The 20,417-nt window shown below is 30.5% G+C and overlaps 1 protein-coding gene across 1 annotated transcript in view; it reads left to right on the top strand.

The window, feature by feature from the left end:
- The window catches only part of LOC129981085 (neurexin-1b-like), a 321,421-nt gene that overhangs the window by 278,992 nt on the left and 22,012 nt on the right, over nt 1-20,417 (top strand). The window contains exons 14-16 of the mRNA XM_056091735.1: nt 252-518; nt 12,540-12,659; nt 19,653-19,831. Of these exons, the coding sequence (XP_055947710.1) occupies nt 252-518; nt 12,540-12,659; nt 19,653-19,831 (566 nt within the window). The remainder of the gene's footprint in view (nt 1-251; nt 519-12,539; nt 12,660-19,652; nt 19,832-20,417) is intronic.

The following is a 20,417-nucleotide window of genomic DNA, read 5'->3' as shown; positions in this document are numbered from 1 at the left end:
TACTAGTATCAAACCTGCCTGCATAACGTGCTTCACACCACGACGTACACATTAAAACCTTAATAGAATTCATGTGGTCTTGTAAATTTCCACCGTCATCTACTTCCGCATAAATATTCTTAGACTTTTAATTCTGTAGTTAAAATATAAAAAGATTATTATTATTTTTTTTTTTTACCCGAAGTGCTATTATCGCATCCATAACACACATCCATGGTGAAGTATATGCTTATTCATTTCTTCTTTCCCAGGCCGGCCATCGGTGAAGCAGCACACCCTCATGGTTGATGACATGATAGCCACAGTGGCCAGCACAGGATCCAACGTCCACTTGGACTTGGATGGCCTCCTCTATCTGGGGGGAGTGAGACGGGCCTCCTATACTTCGCTGCCCAAGCTCGTGCAGTCCAGACACGGATTCGAAGGGTGCCTGGCTTCTTTGGACCTCAACGGGGAGACCATCGATCCCATCAAGGACGCCGTGGTACCCAGCACCCTCGTGTCATCAGGTTGTGCAGGTAAACGAAAAATTGAACTTTTTAGAATAGATAAGCTTCAGGCATTTGATGTCATGTTTTAGTACATTTTCTTAAATATAGGTACCGTTTCTAATGTACTTAATGTCACTTCTAATATAGTGTAAATTTCTGATGTGCCATTAAATGTAGATTTTCTTAAATGTAGACATCGTTGTTATTAGAGCACTGCTGATTACGAATTCTTTAACTCACATTTCAGTAATTCAAAAATGCCACATTTCGCACTTTTTAATACATTTTTACCTTCTTGTATGCGAAGTATAGAAAGAGGAATTATTCTAATCGTCAGAAAAATGAAGCCTGGAGGTTTTGAAGAATCTATATGTTTCAAACCTGAAAAATAGATCTGAGAGTCTGATAGAGTCTGAAAAATAGATTTTTGGAATCTGTCTATCAATGGACACGATAACTCAAAAATGGTTTGGGATGGACTGATGAAATATGATAAATGGTGTTTTGAAAAATTTGTAAGTTTCAATTACATTTTGAATTAATTGATAATATCTGGAATCCTAAACTAATCCATCAAGAAATTGGCAGTTTATTAGTCTGTGTGTTAATGCGGTAACTCAAAATTACAATGGTTTAGACAACTGAAATTTGGTAAGTGATTTCGTTAGTAATAAATAAAGGACAATAAATAATATATAAAGGACAAAAGGATAAATAATATTTTGCTCTTCTTTTTTGACTGAATATTTAATTAGATCCTACAAGAGAGATTTTTCTCATCCTATTTCTATTATTAGGTGCAATGCGAAGATGCTGACTTTATTATTCGAAGATACTCAAGAACCATAAGCAAACAATGTAATTAGGGAATTGAATGTCTCAATCTTCATTTTAATATTTTATTCTTAAATTGCATCGATCCAAACTTCAGTTATAGAATAAATTGGATTTATCATAGTTATTTACGCTATGAAGAAGTACCTGTAAATAATCAATTTCATACTTCAGATTTTTGTGATAAAGGATATTAAAACTATGAAGCACAGTTTGGACGAAATTGTTTATTAGTATTTCGGGGAAAGCATTTTTATAATTTATTCACACAATAATTATAATTTTCATTAATGAAAAACAATGGAAGAAAATATCTTGATATGATATATTTCAATTCACTTTCATTAACTTTCCTTACAACATAAACTTGTATCATGTTTATGAGATAAATATCAGTTTTAAACTTTTACACCCTTGAAAAAAAGAAATAATAATTTATTTAATATATTTTCGCTTCTTTTAATTTAGTTTAATTTTTTTAAATGAATTTCAGTTGAAATAAATATTTTAATTAATTGAAGAGTTCATAGTCCATTAAGTTGGGTTTACACTCGGCCAGTTATAAGGCGGCCAGTAAGACAACGCATGCGCAGAAAAGGTTTGATTTATATTTGCCACAATTTCATGACTTAGATTCAGCCATTCCATGCTTGGCTATAAATTGCCGTTTTGGCGTTTCTGAATTGTTCTTTTTCAAAGCGCATCGTGCCAAAATGATGAATATTTACACAAAGAAACATGGAAAAAGAAAAAGAAAAGTCCATATACCTAAATTTGGAACAATAAAAAAATGGCAAATAAAATGAAAAAAGAATCAGAAAGAACAAAGAGCAAAAAATGTCGGAATTAATATATTAGAAGTGATCAATTTTTTTCATGTCAAAAAAACCCCAAATTCTATAAATGCATGCGCAGTTAGAAAAAATACAGTACAGCGGCATGTTGTTGTCCTGTCGGGACAAGTATGGGCCATAGACCGAGCAGCATTTTTCAGTCTTTCTGCGCATGCGTTGCCTACCAACCGTCTTGTAACTGGGCTAGTGTAATTTAGGCTGGACTTTTAGGATTGGCAGTAAAATGATGATCTATTTAAACTCTTAGAATTTAAGCAAAAGAAAATTTTCGTCTATTTGCAGAATATGTGGTTTAGTTAATTTCACTTAAAAGTGATTAATAAATAATTCTCTTTGTGTTTAAATTGCAAAATTTATTGAAGAAAGCAAAAATATTAGGCGCAATTTTCAATGGAACAATAAGTTTATAATTAAATTTAGAATAAAGTAAATCACACGATTTAAAAAAATTTAATATGAAACTAAGAAAATTAGTGAATGAATATTAATAAGTATTTTAATAAATACAGTACTGTGCAAATTAATTGGGACAAACAGATTTTTTAAGAAAATTGTTCCTTTCTCTGGGATTTTCTGTCTCAAATCGTTTTCAACTGCATTTTCTTAGAACGTGTAACTGCCCTTGACTAGTCTAAACCGGTTTGACCACGTGATCATGACATGTCGAAATTTTTTCCCTTTAGTGGCTGTAAAAAGTGGTCGCTTGTGTGAATTGTTTCCTTCTGACGTGCAGTAAAAAAAATGGATATCATTCCCAGGAAAAGGACTAGAATTGCTACCCTTAGTCAGCATACTTCTATGGCTGTGAGGGATATTGCTGCAGTCATTGGAGTTGGAAAATCCAGTGTTTTTAGGATTATTAATCAGCAAAAGAATTTTGGGGCAGTGTCTCCAAAATGAAAGAGTAAATGTGGACGCAAACGCAAGACCACACTTCGAACAGACAAATTTCTTGTACGAAATAGTACAATGCATCCTTACAACACAAGTAGAGATCTTCAGAGAGAATTATTAGCTACTGGTGTGAGCGTGGATTCATCTACAGTAGAGATGCATAATCCACGATTTTTTGAATAACAAATAATATTGCTATTGTTATTTTTAAATATGCGTTCCAAATATCTGTTATTTCAATCATATTATTAATTGAAAATTATTACTTAATATTAAATATGAAATTTATTAATTGTAATTAATACTTAATTTACTAATTTAATTAACGTGTGAATGAATTAATTTATCTGTTTCAGCTTACTTCTTAAATTTTATTTTTTTTCTCAAAACCATTTATTTAATTTATTTATTAGAGTGGACCATTTTCTGGAAAAAATGAGTTAAAAATATATGTCATTTCTTTAAAATGCTTACTTTAGTCCTATATTCTACCAATAGATGGCGCCAGCAGTAAACAGAGTACATGTAATCAAAGTCAATCATATCACGAGCAATAAAAAATGATCTGTATGGAATAGTGCATCATCAAATACGAATATCGGTGACTTCGCACTTTCCAGTGAAGCCTCGCACTTTCCGGTGAAATCACCGCTGCGATAAATTTCAGTGATATGCAATTCAATGATACGATACGATAATTCCAATAACCGGTCCGTTCACTTTTCAATTCAATCACAGATTTCTTTCGAGAGTTTCCATTGGACAGCTCCGGCAAATTTCAGTGATATCGTATCGATTGTTAGTTTCTATCGTGATCCAAAACTTATAACCGAAATATCACCAGTAAGATCGTATGAAGGATTTGAATCACACCCCTCTTTGACTGTTGACTTTGATTTGTGACTTTTTGATATTGGTTACGTACTAACCGCTCTGAAAATATTCGTCATCCCTAATCTACAGTTCGATGAAGACTTAGTGAAGCTGGGAGATTTGCAAGAAAACCAATAGAAAAACTGTTATTAACACCTGCAATGAAGAAAAAACGTTTGGATTGGGCCAGAAAATATCAATCCTGGACTGATTAAGATTGGAAGAAGTTTGTATTCAGCGATGAAACGTATTTTCTTGTGCAAAGGTTTCGACCAAGATTTGTCGGGCGAAACAGTGGAGAACCCATCAGGGAACAACATCTTATTCAAACAGTTAAGCACCCTCAGAAACAGATGTTTTACGGTTATTTTACTTCTGAAAGACCTGTCAGCGTAGTACTAGTTGAAGGGATGATGAACTCTAAATAATACATTTCTATAATAGAAAGTAAAATTGTGCCTATGATGCAAACGTTCGCTGGTAGTGTTGGTATCTTTCAACAAGATCTTGCTCCATGCCATCCTTCTAAGCTAACAACGAATTTTTTTCAAAAACAGAAAATAATGGTTTTGGATTGGCCTGGTAATTCTCCTGATGTAAATCCCATCGAAAATTTGTAGAGCATTGCAAAGAGGCATCTGAGTAAAATGGACTGCTGAATAAAGAAAACAATGATTGAGAATGCTATAAAAGTTTGGTTTCGTGATGACGAGATCAAAAATTTATGTTCTAATTTAGTGGAATCCATGCCAAACCGTGTACAGGATCTCATTCAAGCTAGAGGAGGACATATTTTGTATTAGATTGCTATACCGTGCATGTAAGTGAACCTATACTAATTAAACAACATTTGTGAAAATTTTTGTGTTTGTCCCAATTAATTTGCACAGTACTGTATATATTTATTAAAATATTAATATGAAAACTATCATTTAAAATATTACGAAAAATTATCTCCAGTGTCGGAAAACAATTTAAACATTTCAATTATTTGTTTATGAAATGCGAATTTCATATTAATTTAGAACATCTTTTTAGCGCTTTTCTGTCTCTTAATTTTATGTTTGTGAAAGTGGAATTTTGTAAACAATTTTTTCACTTGTTTCCTGATGTGTTGGAGTTTTGAAATTCTGAACAGTGATATATTTCTGATGACAGTTTAATATTTTCAGAAGTCGATTGGTTTAATGAATCGATTGGGGTTTTTTATTGCATTCATTGGCGCGATCTCATCGTATTTTGAGAAAATAGATTTAAAGATTTCATAATAGCTGTAAATAATAAAGTTTAAAACAGATTAAAAAATAAAAGGTAAAAAAATAACAAATTTCTTAAGAAATTAATAATTTTTTTTATAAAAATAAGCAAAATTGGTAGAAATAATAGAACTCTCTCTCGATATCAAAGATCAAAGTAAAAATTCAAAACGTCAGTTAGGAAAATATGTGCAATCGGGAAATTAAGGCACAATAAAGATGATAAGGAAAAAAAAGTCTTATTAAAAATTGTAATATGTTATGAATATGATTAAGTGTTCATTTCAGCATATTTGTACTATTTTCTCCTGTCATTATCTATATATTTATTTTTAAAGGTCAAGCTTTTTTGATAAAAAATGGTTTGACTTTTTAGTCTCTAGTTCAGTTGACTTCTAAAAACAAATATTTCAATATGTATAAATTATCAAAGATAGTATCCTCATTTTCTCTACTTTCTCTTATGAACAAACGACAAAAACCAAAAAATTCATGTGTTGGTATTTCGTGTATTGATCTTGGCACATTGGTCATGATTTTCTTAAAAACCAGGTAGTACAGTATTTGCGCAATATTATACAGTGTTGTTCAATGTAATATTATTCAATATTCAACAATATTGTACGACATATTTGTACTATTAGGGAAAAGATACAAACCTCGCTTAATGGGCATATTTTATACCAAGTAATTCGCACAGCGTGCAAGACTTAAAAAAAAAAAAAAAAAAAAAAAAAAAAAAGAAGAAGAATTTTTTAATGAGTGATGCTTTGTAAAACGAGTGGCAGGAACGAGTGAATTCGCATGCAGAATCCTACATGTATCTTAACTATTAGTTAGTGTTTAACCCTTGCTAAGGGTTTTTTCATATCAAAAGCGGAACTATAAAATAATTAATTAATCATATTAGGGGAATATAATTAATCGAAACATTAAAAAAATATGTGAGATACTTTCGTAAGAATTATAGTTCTACACTGCAATATGAGGGAGAGTTATTTCAATAACATACGAGCGCAAATACAGTCAATAACATACAATCATAACAGTCATAACAAATCATAGCAATGTTTGCAGTCATAACAAATTTCGAAAGTCGGTCGAGCTGCACTTTGTGCCAAAGCAAGAGATTGTAGAGGAAATTTCAAGAGGAGAGGAGGTGAAAACTGCTTTAATATTGCGTCAATCTTTTAATGAAATAAGGAAGAGGCTGAAAGTATGGGAAACTGCCGCATCGTATGTTGAAAAGAATCACTCTAAAAAGACAGCATTTATGCATGATACAGATTTATTTAGCGATAATTACAATGTCTCATATTAGCCACATTTTGAAATATAAGCGAAAAGAATTGTGTTTAGATAAATCTCTTGTAAAAAAAAGCAATATTATAAATAATACATTACATTATTATAAATTGGTTTCAATTTTTTGAATGGCGCACATTCTTCTATTTTATATTGATCCCTATGGAAAAAATTATTTCTCCATGTGGAGGATCATTTGTATTTTTCTAGGAAAAAAATCAAAGGGAAATAGCACCATTCTAGTTGCTCTTTAGAATTAATTAGAATTTGAGAAAATAAAAGAGAATTTTCAAACTTTTCAATTTTTACTAAACACACATTGGGTTTCCAAGAAAACAATAGAATCCCTCCCTCATTGAATCCCCCCCCCAAATTTCGTGAAAGTCGAATCTTAAAAGACTGTATTTTACTTATAAACTCAGCAAAACCATGATTTTTTTTAAAACCGGGACTTAAGTTAACTATTAAATACTGCATTAGATATAAACTTTCTATAAAAATATATTTTATGAAAAATTTTTAAATATCATTATTATTATGTTATTTATATATATATATATTTTGAGAAAAGGTCAAAGTAATTTTTTTTCCTTTTAATTTGGTATAGTAATAATAATAAATAATATTAATCACACACTTGTAACCATACCACTTATCATACTGTTTTATATTTTGTTTCATACTGCTTTTAAATAACTATGTGACAGACCACACATTCTTTTAGTTTTCTGCATTATATTTTAAAGAGAATATATTTAGCAAAGCTTAGCTAAACTCAAACAAAATGCAACCTTCTCAAACAAAAACTTGAAACATGGTCATAAATTAAGAATAAAGCGTACTTTAAGCGTAAAAGAAATTGTTGAGGCAAATATTTCACGGCAAAATATTTTACTTCTCTGCGACCATTAAAATTAATTTTATCTAGATTATGCAGAACAAATGTTGCAGTTTTTACTCAACTGCATAATATCTTCATTTTCTTCATTCATTGCCTTGGAAAATTTCAGCCTTGACAGTTCTTACTCATGATAATGCAACACATGTTTGTTTTTCCACATTTTTTTCAACATGAAATTCTTTTCATAAACTTTATTTTATCCACGATTTTTCAAATTTTATTTCATCCACGTCATTAGAGGCCCTTTTTTTAACTATTCTGAGCCTTTATATGAGTATAAATGGTTTATTCCCCATTTCTAATCTGATCCATCAAAACAGCGCACCATGCACGCTTGTTGGAATGCATTTATGTGCTGCTTCTGAAGGTGAAAGAAACTTGAAGAGGGTCATTGCAACGCTTGATTTGTCTCAAGTTTATGAACCTCTTCGTGGTTCGTAACGCGTTTAGGGCGTTCAAATGAAACTTCTGCTGGGAAGCCGTGACGCGCTTCAAGCGTGCTTCTACATTGTAAAACTTTTAAACGTTTAAAACTCTTTGTAAATGTTTACTAAATTCGGCGAAAAATACATGAAATGTTCGCGGACAGGAGAGGACGGTGAAAGGATTAAAACGATCATATATCATCTTCTTCGGGCTATTTTCTTATTCTTAACTTCTCACATACGAAGTATAGATTTTAATCCTCAAAGAATTCGAACTCGAGATTTTGACGAGTTTCTATATTTTAGACTTCTATGGGTTCGAAAAACGCATTTTTGGAAAATGTCTGTGACAAAAATATCTCAAAAACGCTTTGAGCTAGATAGATGAAATTTGGTGCATGGTCTTGACACCAAATATATGGATTTCTATCAAATTTTGAGCCAACTCATGCAGAGGAAATACATCTGACCGGCTATTCGAATATAACTTTACATGATAACTACAAAATCGGGAGAACTAAATGGATAAAATTCGGTGCTCATTTTTAACATCTATAGTGTCCACATCTATCAAATTTTGAGACAAATCTAACAAGTGGTTAAACGTTTATCGGTCTGAAAATTCAAAAGCATGCAAACGCGATTACTCAATAATGCAGGGACTTAAATATATCAAATTTGGTATAGGATTTTGTGACTACAAGTCTATTTCTGTGTCAAATTCTGCTTTCAATCGATTTAGAAACACAAGTCTAAAAATACAAATAGGATTTTCGGATACTAATAACCGCATGCCAAACAACTTGCCAAGGATCATATGATAAATTCATTAAAATTACTAAATTCACGACAGAGGTCAATATTTTATAACTATTGTACTCCAATACATGGTATTCTTTGAGGTAACCTCTTTATTAAAGAGAATTCGAGAAAGTTTTAGGAGGACCACTCCGGCTGGTTTCATATTGCAGCAATTTTAGAATGCAATGGTTTCCTTTTGACCTGCTGGTTCAATGCCATCGTAAGTAAAATTTAAATTATTCAAGATTTTAAGGATATCTTAGAGATATTTGCCGCAATGCATCAGTTGTACTGCCTGCAGTTTCCCTTATTATGGAGCTCTGAAGCAATATCGGAATTTCTGATTGCATGAGAATAGGTAACGATAAAACGATTTACAATAAAAAAAAAATCAAATTTCTTCAGATCTTTGGAGATGTTGTAGAACATATCTCTGACATTTACTTATATTATTTCAACATCAGTACACCCATACCGTCCAAAATAAAAGTAGTAAATAAAAAAAAAGAAAATCAGAAATTAGGTCATCACCAGCATCTTGTTTTCCTTCCCTTAAATTGTTGCAGTAGCCGTAGTATGTGACAACATTTATTATTGTAAATGAGAATATGTTTGCTTTCTCGAGCTATTTAGCGAGCTGCAACATGGAATGCTTTTTATTAACAAAATTGCTTAGCAATTTCTCTATAAGTGTACAAAACATTTTCTCTCAATAAACCAGCGTGAGTAGTCTCTCTGCTATCTCCCATCCCCCACAAAATATTTTAGAACTTGCGGAAGGCAGAGAACGCCTTACATGCCATTGGTGTACAATAGTTACGAAATATTAACCTTTGGCTGGAATTTAATATTTTTACTGAATCTTCCTTGTGATCCTTGGCCAGTTTTTTTGTTCATTAATCCCTGGCATGAGATTAAGGGTATCTGAAAATCAAATTTGTGTTTTAGATACGTTTTTCTCAATCAATTGAAACTAAATTTGAAATAGAACTACAATTGTAATCACAAAATGACTTAGTAAAATAGGTAACAAATAAGTTATCGCTTTTACATGCTTTGGAAAGTAGAGAACGACAGATGTTCATGCCCTTCTAAGATTTGGCTTTAAATTCGATAGGTGTCGATAATATGTTGTTATATCATTGTATCGCACTTTATTCGTATAGCTCTCTTTGCTCTGTAGTTATTGTCTTAATTTATATTATATCAGCCGCACAGACAGACTTTCTCTTCTATTTTTATAAAAATCGACCAATTTGATATGTAGAACCATATACCAAATTTCATCCATCTCGCTCAATGCGTTTTTGAATTATCTTTTCGCAGACAGAATTTTTTAAAAAATACTTTTTAAGAACTCATGATGGTTCAAAACGTAAAAATTCGTCAAATGTTTGGGTTCCAACTTTTTTGACGATCAGAATAATTTATCTACACTTCGTATACGAGAAAGTAAAAAGGACACTGTTTAATGCCTGACAGACTCTTTCTATCATTTTATAATGTGTTAATATATTAATTATCTTATTATATTGTTATTTGTAATGAAGTAAATAATGAGATTTTAATAAAAAAAAAATTACATCCTCCTTTTTATCTATTTTTATTGGAAATTCAAATCCAAAATTAACTTTTAAAAATTACTCCAAAATACCTTATACTAATTTAAGTTCAATTAAACATCTATGATTGAAAATTTTCAAAAGGCATGTAAAATAAACAATATATTACCAAAAGTAATGATAAACTGTTGAATAACTTTTATTTCATAAATCGACCGGTAGGTGTACTATGAAAAAAGTCCAGCACGCTGAAATAATACAGATGCTTTATTCCATGAATATTCCAGAAAATACAAACCACAGTTAACAAAAACTCAACCAAAACGCACACTAACAATAGTACCCGTAGATACTTACAGTATAAGCAGACAACAAATGGCTAAATAGAAAACAGTAATAGTGATGAGACAACCATAAACAACCAGAGGCTTCACGCTGGGACAATGTTTCAAAGAGCAAATCGATCAGGCTGAAATGGAACATTTCAGCCACCCCTAATAGCTCAGATTACTCTACACCATTGTTACAAAATCTTTACGATATTGTGTATCATTCCGATTATCCAACAATGCCGTGGATATATCGTATAAGATCTTTTGCTAACAGGGATTGAAAGTTATATAGGTGTTTCGACAGCGCTTGACGTCACTTTCATTTTTTCAGAAGAATATTCCTATTTGGGTTCCTAATAATTATAGTGCCATCATTCTGGCATTTTCTGGAATTTTAATATTTGTCGTCAAATGATCGCTAAAGTCGGGGAGGAGGTCAATAAATTATATTTCAGCATCCATTGAAAAATAAAAATACCTGTAAATCTCTTTCTTAGTATAAAAATAATATGGCAGAAAAGTTGTATTAAGATTTGTTAAAATATTTTGTGTAGATGCGAAATACATTTCGATGCTTGGAATTTTCTTATATAACCCAAGGCACTTCCTTTTTTTATAGTTTTTTTCTATTATAAATGCCTGTGCCTTTATTGATATAAAGAATCTTTTTCACATAGCATTTGCTACTTCGAGTATAAACATTTTATATCTTGAAACATGCTTTCACTTATTTTCTTTCTGTTAAATTTTGTTTGGTATTCTATTGGCAGTGTAGAAAGCTGATACTATTATAGTATGGAAAGAATGAAATCTTTTCAAAGTGGATCATAGCTAGATATCAGAATTTACATCCATTTTCTCCTATTACGTGGGAAGCGGAACGGTTTGGATATCTAACCTATCCCAATTTAAATCATACCACACCAGTTTACGTGCTGTGAGATACAGCGGAAGTGCTTAATGGTGAGATAGGCTGCGAGTGCATGATCCTCTTTGAAAGCGAAACAAAGGAAATTGCTTATTGCACTTCAGAGAGACGTCCGTCGAAGGAATCGGAGAAAGCGGCAGGGAAGAGGTTGCTTTATGTTTCAAATGTTAAGACCTCATACCAAATTTCATTAATCTGGGTTGTTATCAGATTATCAAGGCCACATATCAAATTTCATGAATATCCTTGTTACATTTTTATAACAGAAATAAACAGATCGATAAACAGTTGGCACTTTAAAGAGTTTGGTACAAAATTTGATATATACAGCCATGGATTTCCAATTAAGCAGATTAGGCGTGGCTAGATTAAAAGGTGAGTCGAAAATAGGTCGATTAAAAAATTTTATAGTTCCAAATATATAAGTTCGTAAAAAATAAAATTCTGTATAGTTCTGTATAAATGATGAAATACTGAGATAACATTTTATCGAATATCATAAAAGTTATCAGATTTTTATTTGTTTCCTTACACTCACTTAGTTATTAGAATATTAATGAAATCGAACGTTTTCTTCAATAACGTTGTGTACAAACGTAGATATTGAACAATCTGGAATCATAATAGATAAATAAATGTAAATACGTTTTTAGAAAGTTAAAATCAATCATCAACGTGTTAAAAATGAGCTGAAATGTGAAACCAAATTGGCCAACTCATTAAAAGACGAGGCTTCATAACATGCATTGCTTGGGGCTCTCTAAATTCACCATTGGATACAATGGTGATAAAACTTAAGCTCTACTGGTATTAAAATTCATCGAATATAAGCTCTTTGCATTTTTGGAGTTATTGTCTTCATATTTTGGAGGACGGAGGGACATTCAAACAGATATGCGATTATCTGATATCGTCTAAGATTTGATCGAAATCTTCATTTAGTGTGATAAGAAGATATACCAAATTTCATTCTTCTTTTCATTTGTAGTTTTGAATTATCTCATTTGCCGACAGTATAATTCAGTATAACAGAACCAAGCAAATAGAACATTCGTTTATGCTTTAAAGATATTTTTGTTTCAGGACCTGTGACAAAATGCAGCACCACGGCCTGCGCCAACAGAGGCATCTGCGTCCAGATGTGGAACAGTTACACATGCGACTGCGACATGACTTCCTTCACTGGTCCGACCTGCTCAGATGGTAAGATGATTCACTTTATATAAAAAATAAAGTCTATATTTGTGGTATGAAACAACAAGAACTCTGCTGCATTTAATATTCTTGGTTATGAACATTTAACCATGGAATGTTTATAATATTTACATAGTGAATTCAATCCCTACTCCCAAGAAAGAAAGAAAAAAAAAGTAGAGTGGCAGATATAGAAAGATTTTCAACTGTAGAGAGAGAGTGTGTGAGTTATATCATATATATAGATTTTAAGTTGTTTGAAGGGTAGTGCTTGAACTGTCTCTAGTACAAAAGGTAGTTTTTCATGCCATATTGTTCAAATTGGGCCAAGAAATAAATCAATTTGTTTGTTTTTTTAACAAATTGAGTGAGGTAATATGAAAAAGTTGAATAGAAATGCAATTTCTGATTAATGACTCATGAGCAGTTGTTTCATCCAGTAACTTACAAATTTCACAAAATTTACTAAAGTTTAAAAAGTAATAATTTTTAAAAAGTTATATGAAAATAATATTTTAATGAATAAAAATTGTTTTTGTCTGATTTTTGTATTTATTAAATAGTCAAATGGATTCTTTATTTCCTATGAAATCATGCTATTGATCTTTCCATTCCAGTCTTTCAAAAACTTTCCATTTTTTTCCTTTGAATTCTATTTAAAAGAATCCGAATAATTCTATAAGATATATATATATATATATATATATTCTCCCTCATACAAAAATTATAATTGCCCTCAGAGGCAGAGCTTTTTCTTTCGCTAAAAAGAAAATCAAAGGAATACTTTTCTTCAAACTTCCACGCCAAGTCATTAGAATAGAAAAACATAATAATCTAACAGATTCATTTCACTTCTCATCTGTTTGCATCTAGTTTAAGATAATCAAAAGAAACATTCTTTAACTATAAATGAGGCATTTTATCTCTTTATTTTCTCTTAATTTTTCAGTAAAAATAACACTGCTTGGGTTTGTTTTTTGTTTGTTTATCGATGAAAAAAATAATAATAATTTGAATATATAATTCTACTTCTTGTTGTTCCCCTCCTCCCTCTCAGTTTTAATGCTTATGATAAGAACTTGTTTCGCGCCGAAAACCGAAGATACGTTTTCTTTGTCAGTGCTGCCATCTAGGACTTTCAATCAAAACAATTATCTCGTTTTTTTAATATTATTTTGAATTGCTATATAGTTTCTTGACTTTTAGATATAACTTCAGATAGATATGGGAAAAGTTATTGGGAAATAAATCTTATCAATACATCAATGTAATGATATACTATGTATGGACCTTATAAAAATAATCTTAATATTAGTATTTAATTTAACAATAAACTTTATTGGCAACATTACATATATATTCGTCGTTTATTACGTCCTTAATTTAGGCATCCTCCTAATTGTGTTTTTTTTTTTTGCATGTATTTTCTGATGAAGGTATAAATATTTCTTTCTTTGTAAAAAATATACAAAATAAAAGAAGTGTGAAAGAAGAAATTAAATAGCTAAAATAAAGATTGGAAAGAACACGAAAATGAATGACAAATTTGAATTAACCTTTGGGAGACTTTCTTTATGTGGGTATAAAATGGTTATTTAAAAGAATATTCAATATATTTATTATTCGCATGACACGTATCTATATAGTATAATTATGAGAAACATAACAATTATAACAATTATTTATATTTATTTTATGCCAAGTAATTATGCAGCATGAATTAACAATAGCAAGAATTAAATTAAATAGTAATTGTTTAAAAATCAATGAAGGCATGTTTTTTTTGTTTTTTTTTTTTACTATCCTCATTAATTTAACCATGCTTTATTTATAATCAGATAGCGAATCGTTTTATTTAATTATAAATTTAAGATTTCAATAAAATCCCCTTGAATCTATTCTAATAACGATTAATTTTTTAAGAAATCGTATCTTTATTTACTTTGTAAAAGTAATTTTCGTGCATCCGTGCAATATGAAATGCATCTTTTTTTTTTTTTTTTAAAGATTGATTTATAAAAGCAGTTTTTTTTTTTCACTTTTTTTTTAACTGATATGATTTATCTAAACTATCAAATACTTTACTTTATTTCCTCTGATGCATTTCTAATGCTGAAAAAATTCGACGAATCTGTTAAGTTTCACTTACTTTTTATTGTTATGTACATATATTCTTCTAACTCGCTTCTTTTTTCTAAAGATGAAATTTTGTAATTGATGTTTCACTTATTTCCAGATGTAATAAATACAGTAATGAGTAATTTTGTACAGTTGTTTTTGATGCCAATAAATTTTCCTAATATTTCCAGAATTTTACTAACAGTTGACCGAAAGATTTAATTCAATTTTTATTCCGTACGCGTGGCATCACCTAGTGAGGAATTTCATAACAAATCAGTTAATGATTCCAGGACATTTATTATAATGAATTATAAATTAAATATTAAAAAGTAGAAAATAATTAAATTCTTCTTTAATGTATTCATGTAAATGTAAAAAAATGTAAAATATAAATTTTTTAATGTAAAAAAATTTTTTTTAAATGTATTAATAAAAAATTATTTCAAAAACAAAAAAATCGAATTATTCAACACATTTTCACAGAAAATAGAATTATTCAACACTTTTTTCCTTCCTGATACAAATTTTTGCATTTCCTTTTTCCAAGGTCAAAAAAGAATCTTTCTTCTCTCATATATTTCCGAGTTTGTTGAAATAAAGGATGTTCGAAGAGATTTCTCAATTTTTTTGGATATTTAATTTACTATGCTTACATTAATATAGTTTTTATATTTTTTAATTCCTTATTGTGTTTGACTCACTAGATTTTTAATATTAAAACTATCGCAAACAATGGAAAGACCGTTTTTCGACAGCATTTCCAATGTATCGGTAAAATACCGGTACGTTTAATATTAACATTCATCCTTAATGTCATAAATTACTTAGTCTGTCCAAGAAATATTCAAACTAATCTCATAAAACTTTTATTTTACTAAGTTAAGATGCATCAATATTTTTCCTTTCAAAATTATGTCAATTTAATTGAATACTACTGTTCAACCTCTGATTTCTTTGTTGAACGCATCCCTATATGTCTTCTATTAACTATGTCATCATGCATTGTCACTTCCATTCGATCATTTGAGAATTCTAATGCGAAAGAATATCACAGGATTTGATATCTTGTGAGTTGAAAAGATGATATTGCGCGAAATTCGAATTATGTCCAGAAACCTGCGCGCAATAATAACTAAATTTAGGACAGTTTTTACACTTAATTCCAAATATTTCGACAAAATCATCTACTTACTTTTCTAAAATACAATTTATTAGTGAAATAGCAATCTTTAACAAAAAAAAAAAAAAAAAAAAAAAAAAAACGCTCATATTTTATCGGTAAAGGTGATAGACAGTTTTCATAATAGTCAGTGAAAGGCTTGTATTCTGTAATTTTAGTCAGTATAAGGTAATTTTTGTGTCTAATTTTTGTTTCAGTTAATTGGTAAAAACGCATCTAAAATACAAATTCCCTTTTATTGCAGAGTATGCGAGAAAGTTTGGTCGAGACGACTTCCACGGGTTTCAATATGTCTTCACCAGAAACAACATATAGCATTTCTTAAATTTCGTGGGAGTCTTCGTAAGATTTGATCTTGAATCGTTGTTGGTTAATCTCTGTTATCCACAGAAGCGAAAAAAGAAAGAAAGAAACATGCAATAGCTATGTGCTTGTCTTGGCGATCTTACGATTATTAACGCTCCAATAATTTTCTCGCCAACATTGAAGATAGTTCACATGAACAGACACTATCTCAAGGCCAAGGGCTTAGTTCAGTAGACTATATACATATCTTATCTCTGCTTATAATTAAAAGGAAATCAGAGTTCGTGCTAGTAGCCGATCAGTTTTTTCACTATTCCGGATACTACTGATATGCTAATAGGTGCTGAGATTTATTAATGAATTTTTGAGGTTGGGAAAAATCTATGCTTAGAATTCGGAAATCTGGTTATTTTGCAATTAGAAGTGAATTTTAAAATTATTTAATCTTGCAGTGTGTTGTGTTTCAAACGGTAATGATTAACTGTGATTCATAATATTGAATGTCTACAACATGTCCTCAGTGTTGCACTACTAACAATACCTTGTAATTTTCTCTATACATCAATTTAATAATTATAATAAATTACAGTTCATGATTTTCTGGTGTGTGTGTGTGTGTGTGTGTGTGTTCTACCAGGAAGAAGAAATTGTTTGTTCTATAGTTACCAAATTTGGCACAAATATACTTTGGAAGTTGAAATGTGAACTTCTATGCGATTGTTTTCGTAATTTTAATTCATTAAAATATAGGCAAAATTTAGTGATTATTTTCAAAAAGGTTATCGCACAAAAATCATTTTTTCACTGCTTTAAAATGAAAAAAAATGACTTCTATAATATCAGTTTAGTTATCTACCAGTTATTATACAATAATTTTAAAAAATAATTGTTAAAAAATTTTTTCTGTTTACTTTGCGTCATTACTTTTCCTTATTCCAGTGAAATTCAAACCATTTACATTGGTAATAAAAATATTTAATTTCGCTTTTCTCTTCCATTCTCAAAACAAAGAAATAAGGGTTCTGTTTATTATTATTATTTATTTATTTGCCTTAATAAAATCATAATAGTTTTTTTTCCTGTTTTTTTTATTTTAGCGAATTTATTGGGGAATTTATAAATAAAACCCTCTAAGAAAATGATTTTTGTTATTGGATTTTAATTTTTTTAATCTGTATGCTTTAATCCTGCTCACATGCTATGGGTCGTAAACCGTTTTAATTTTAAAATCTGTTGCATATTTTTTTTCATCGAGGCATCAGAAAGGAAAATGTTCATTTAGATGTTAGAGGATGCGGATAGTTACGTCATGTGACCTTAAGGGCATTCATGTGCACAATGAATGGAATAAGAACAAGGCTGATTTAATGACATGTCTTAAGTATCTTTCGCAATTTGAAGTTAAAAAAAAACAGTTTAATAAGAGAAACCTAGAATCTTTATTCCCTGCGAACAAGCTAGTCGCTAAAGGAGACTAGTGTATTTGTAAATAAATTGTAGTTGACTTAAAATTCACTTTGAGATACAATCAGCTTTTTTTTCAGTAATAAGGCATATGGAAAAGGAAAAATCTTAGATAAATTGGAAAAAAGACAGAAATCATAGATAGAAAAATAGGTGAACAATCTAAAAAAATTTTTATTGCTTATTCAGAAACGTCTTTATAGTGGTATTCATAATAAAATTCACTCTCTTTTATTAAGTATGTATGCAGAATCGATGATTTAAAAAGAAATTTCAAATTATATTAGAAGAGGATGGTTATTTCAAATTATATTATTATATTTCTAGTTCAAATTATATTATTATATTTCTAGAAATATTATTATATTTCTAGAAATATAGTATTATATTTCTTGTTCGCCCATCATCTATAAATCTGAAATAATAGGCAAAACCAAAAGATCCTTCCAATCCAAAACTCCATCGATTTTTCCATTTTTGATTTTTTCATATGAAATAATTGCCGTTAATGGTCACATGAAAATCAAATGATATTCATATCAAATCAATGGGGCCCTGCTTTAACCACCATCCATTTCCGACAGATATTTCAAAACATTACTTCTCTGTAGGGGGAAAAAAAACTGTCGACCTGACATAATCAATATCAACAAATAAAATATCTATTGTACAGATTTAGGCAATTTTTACCTTTTTAGGGTCGTAGACTATCATAAGAAACAAATTTTTTTCGAAATAGACTGAACGATTTGGTCTCTATATTAATACTTTGCCGTCCGCATGTCTCGTAAAAATTTCTTCACTTGGCGCCGGCAACACTAATTAAGATTACTTCGCTTGTCGCCGGCAGTTTGTGAGGTTATCGGGAGATTATAAATTGTCAAATTTTACTTGTCGATACTTTACGCACGACACCACTGTGGTGTCCGCGGCCGTTGAGCGATACTTTACGTACGACATCACTGTGGTGTCGCCGGATGGCATAGTGTTAAGATCACTGAACAGATTTAGATAAAAAAAAAAATTTACACAGGTTTAATTTTTCGGTTTGTTTCAAAAATGGAGGAAAAGAGAGATTAGGCAATCTTTGGTGGCATATCTAGAGTCACCATCTTACATATGAAACAAAATTTTCGAGTAATCGGTACTGAGCTACTGGTTCATTGGTTTTCTATATTATTTTAATTATATAGAATAATCGTTACTAAAACTAATCGGTGAAAATATCAAATAAATTATATTTTAAAAAAATGGAAAAAATTATTTGTATTATCAAATGTGAATTTGTTGAACACTTTGATATTTTGAGTTACGTAAGATTTTTTAAAATTCTGATTACTGTTTCATTCAAAAATATGTCTCCAGGAAATGCGAAAGAGAGCGGATGGGAGGATGGGTGGGTGAAGGAAACGGAAGTACTCAATTTTGATGTTTTTGAATCCTTTCTCTTAATTATTTAATTTGAATTCATTATGCAATAATCACCACTTTAGTTATAATAAAAGTTGGCTGATTCGATCGTTTTAAAACCGAATTCATGAATAATCCAGATTTTTTTCATTCGGACCCTTTGAATTTCCAATTAGCATAATATTAACCCTTTACCAGATGTCCCTTATCAACTACCATTCAAGACGGTGCATCCTTTTGACGTTTTATTTGTTTGTTTGTTTTTATTTTGATTGTTAAAAATACCTACAGAAGATGAAGATAAATTTTTCGGGAGAATTCACCTTAAAACAATTATATATATTTATTTATTTTATGGAGCAGTAAACAAATACTTGTATTGGATGAACAATTATGCATCAAATGACATTTTCTAGTGCGAAGGATTATAATATCACCAATAATTCTATTTGATTTTTCTTGGTTCGAACGCGAAATTAAACCAATTCTAACAATTTTTTTTAATATTTTATTCTTTTCAGAGAGCATCTCGTACAAGTTCGGTGCCAAAGGTGGTCTTATCACCTTCACTTATCCGACGGACAAGCGGCCGGACACGAAGAGTGACCTCCTCGCCCTCGGATTCATCAGCTCCACCGACAACGCTGTTCTGGTGCGAATCGACAGCGGCAGCAGCAACGATTACATGGAACTCGAGATAGTGAGTGGCGCTTTTTACTTTCTCGTTTACGAACTCGAAATAGTGAGTGGCGCTTTTTACTTTCTCGTTTACGAACTCGAGATAGTGAGTGGCGCTTTTTACTTTCTCGTTTACGAACTTGAAATAGTGAGTGACGCTTTTTACTTTCTTGTTTACGAACTCGAGATAGTGAGTGGCGCTTTTTACTTTCTCGTTTACGAACTTAAAATAGTGAGTTGCGCTTTTTACTTTCTCGTTTACGAACTCGCAATAGTGAGTGGCGCTTTTTACTTTCTCGTTTATGAAGTAATCGTTTAAAAAAAAAAAAACATTGAACGAAATTTTGACGAATATCCTTGTATTAAACATTCCTGAGTTCGGAAAATACATTTTTCGCACTATGTCTGTCTGTCTGTCGGCACGATAAATCAAAACACTTTGAGCCAGAAGGATGAAATATGGACTTTACACCAAATTTATAGATTCCTGTGAAATTTTGTGTAAAATGCATTTAGAGATTTCAGTCTGTTAGGCTATTCGAAAAAAATTTAACACGATAATTACAAAACGCAAAAGAACAAGATGGATAAAATTTGTTACACATATT

The sequence above is a fragment of the Argiope bruennichi genome, chromosome 8 (assembly GCF_947563725.1).
Source record: "Argiope bruennichi chromosome 8, qqArgBrue1.1, whole genome shotgun sequence".
Taxonomy (NCBI): domain Eukaryota; kingdom Metazoa; phylum Arthropoda; class Arachnida; order Araneae; family Araneidae; genus Argiope; species Argiope bruennichi.
Note: the sequence above shows the minus strand (reverse complement) of the source record. Positions and strands in the feature narration are given on the sequence as shown.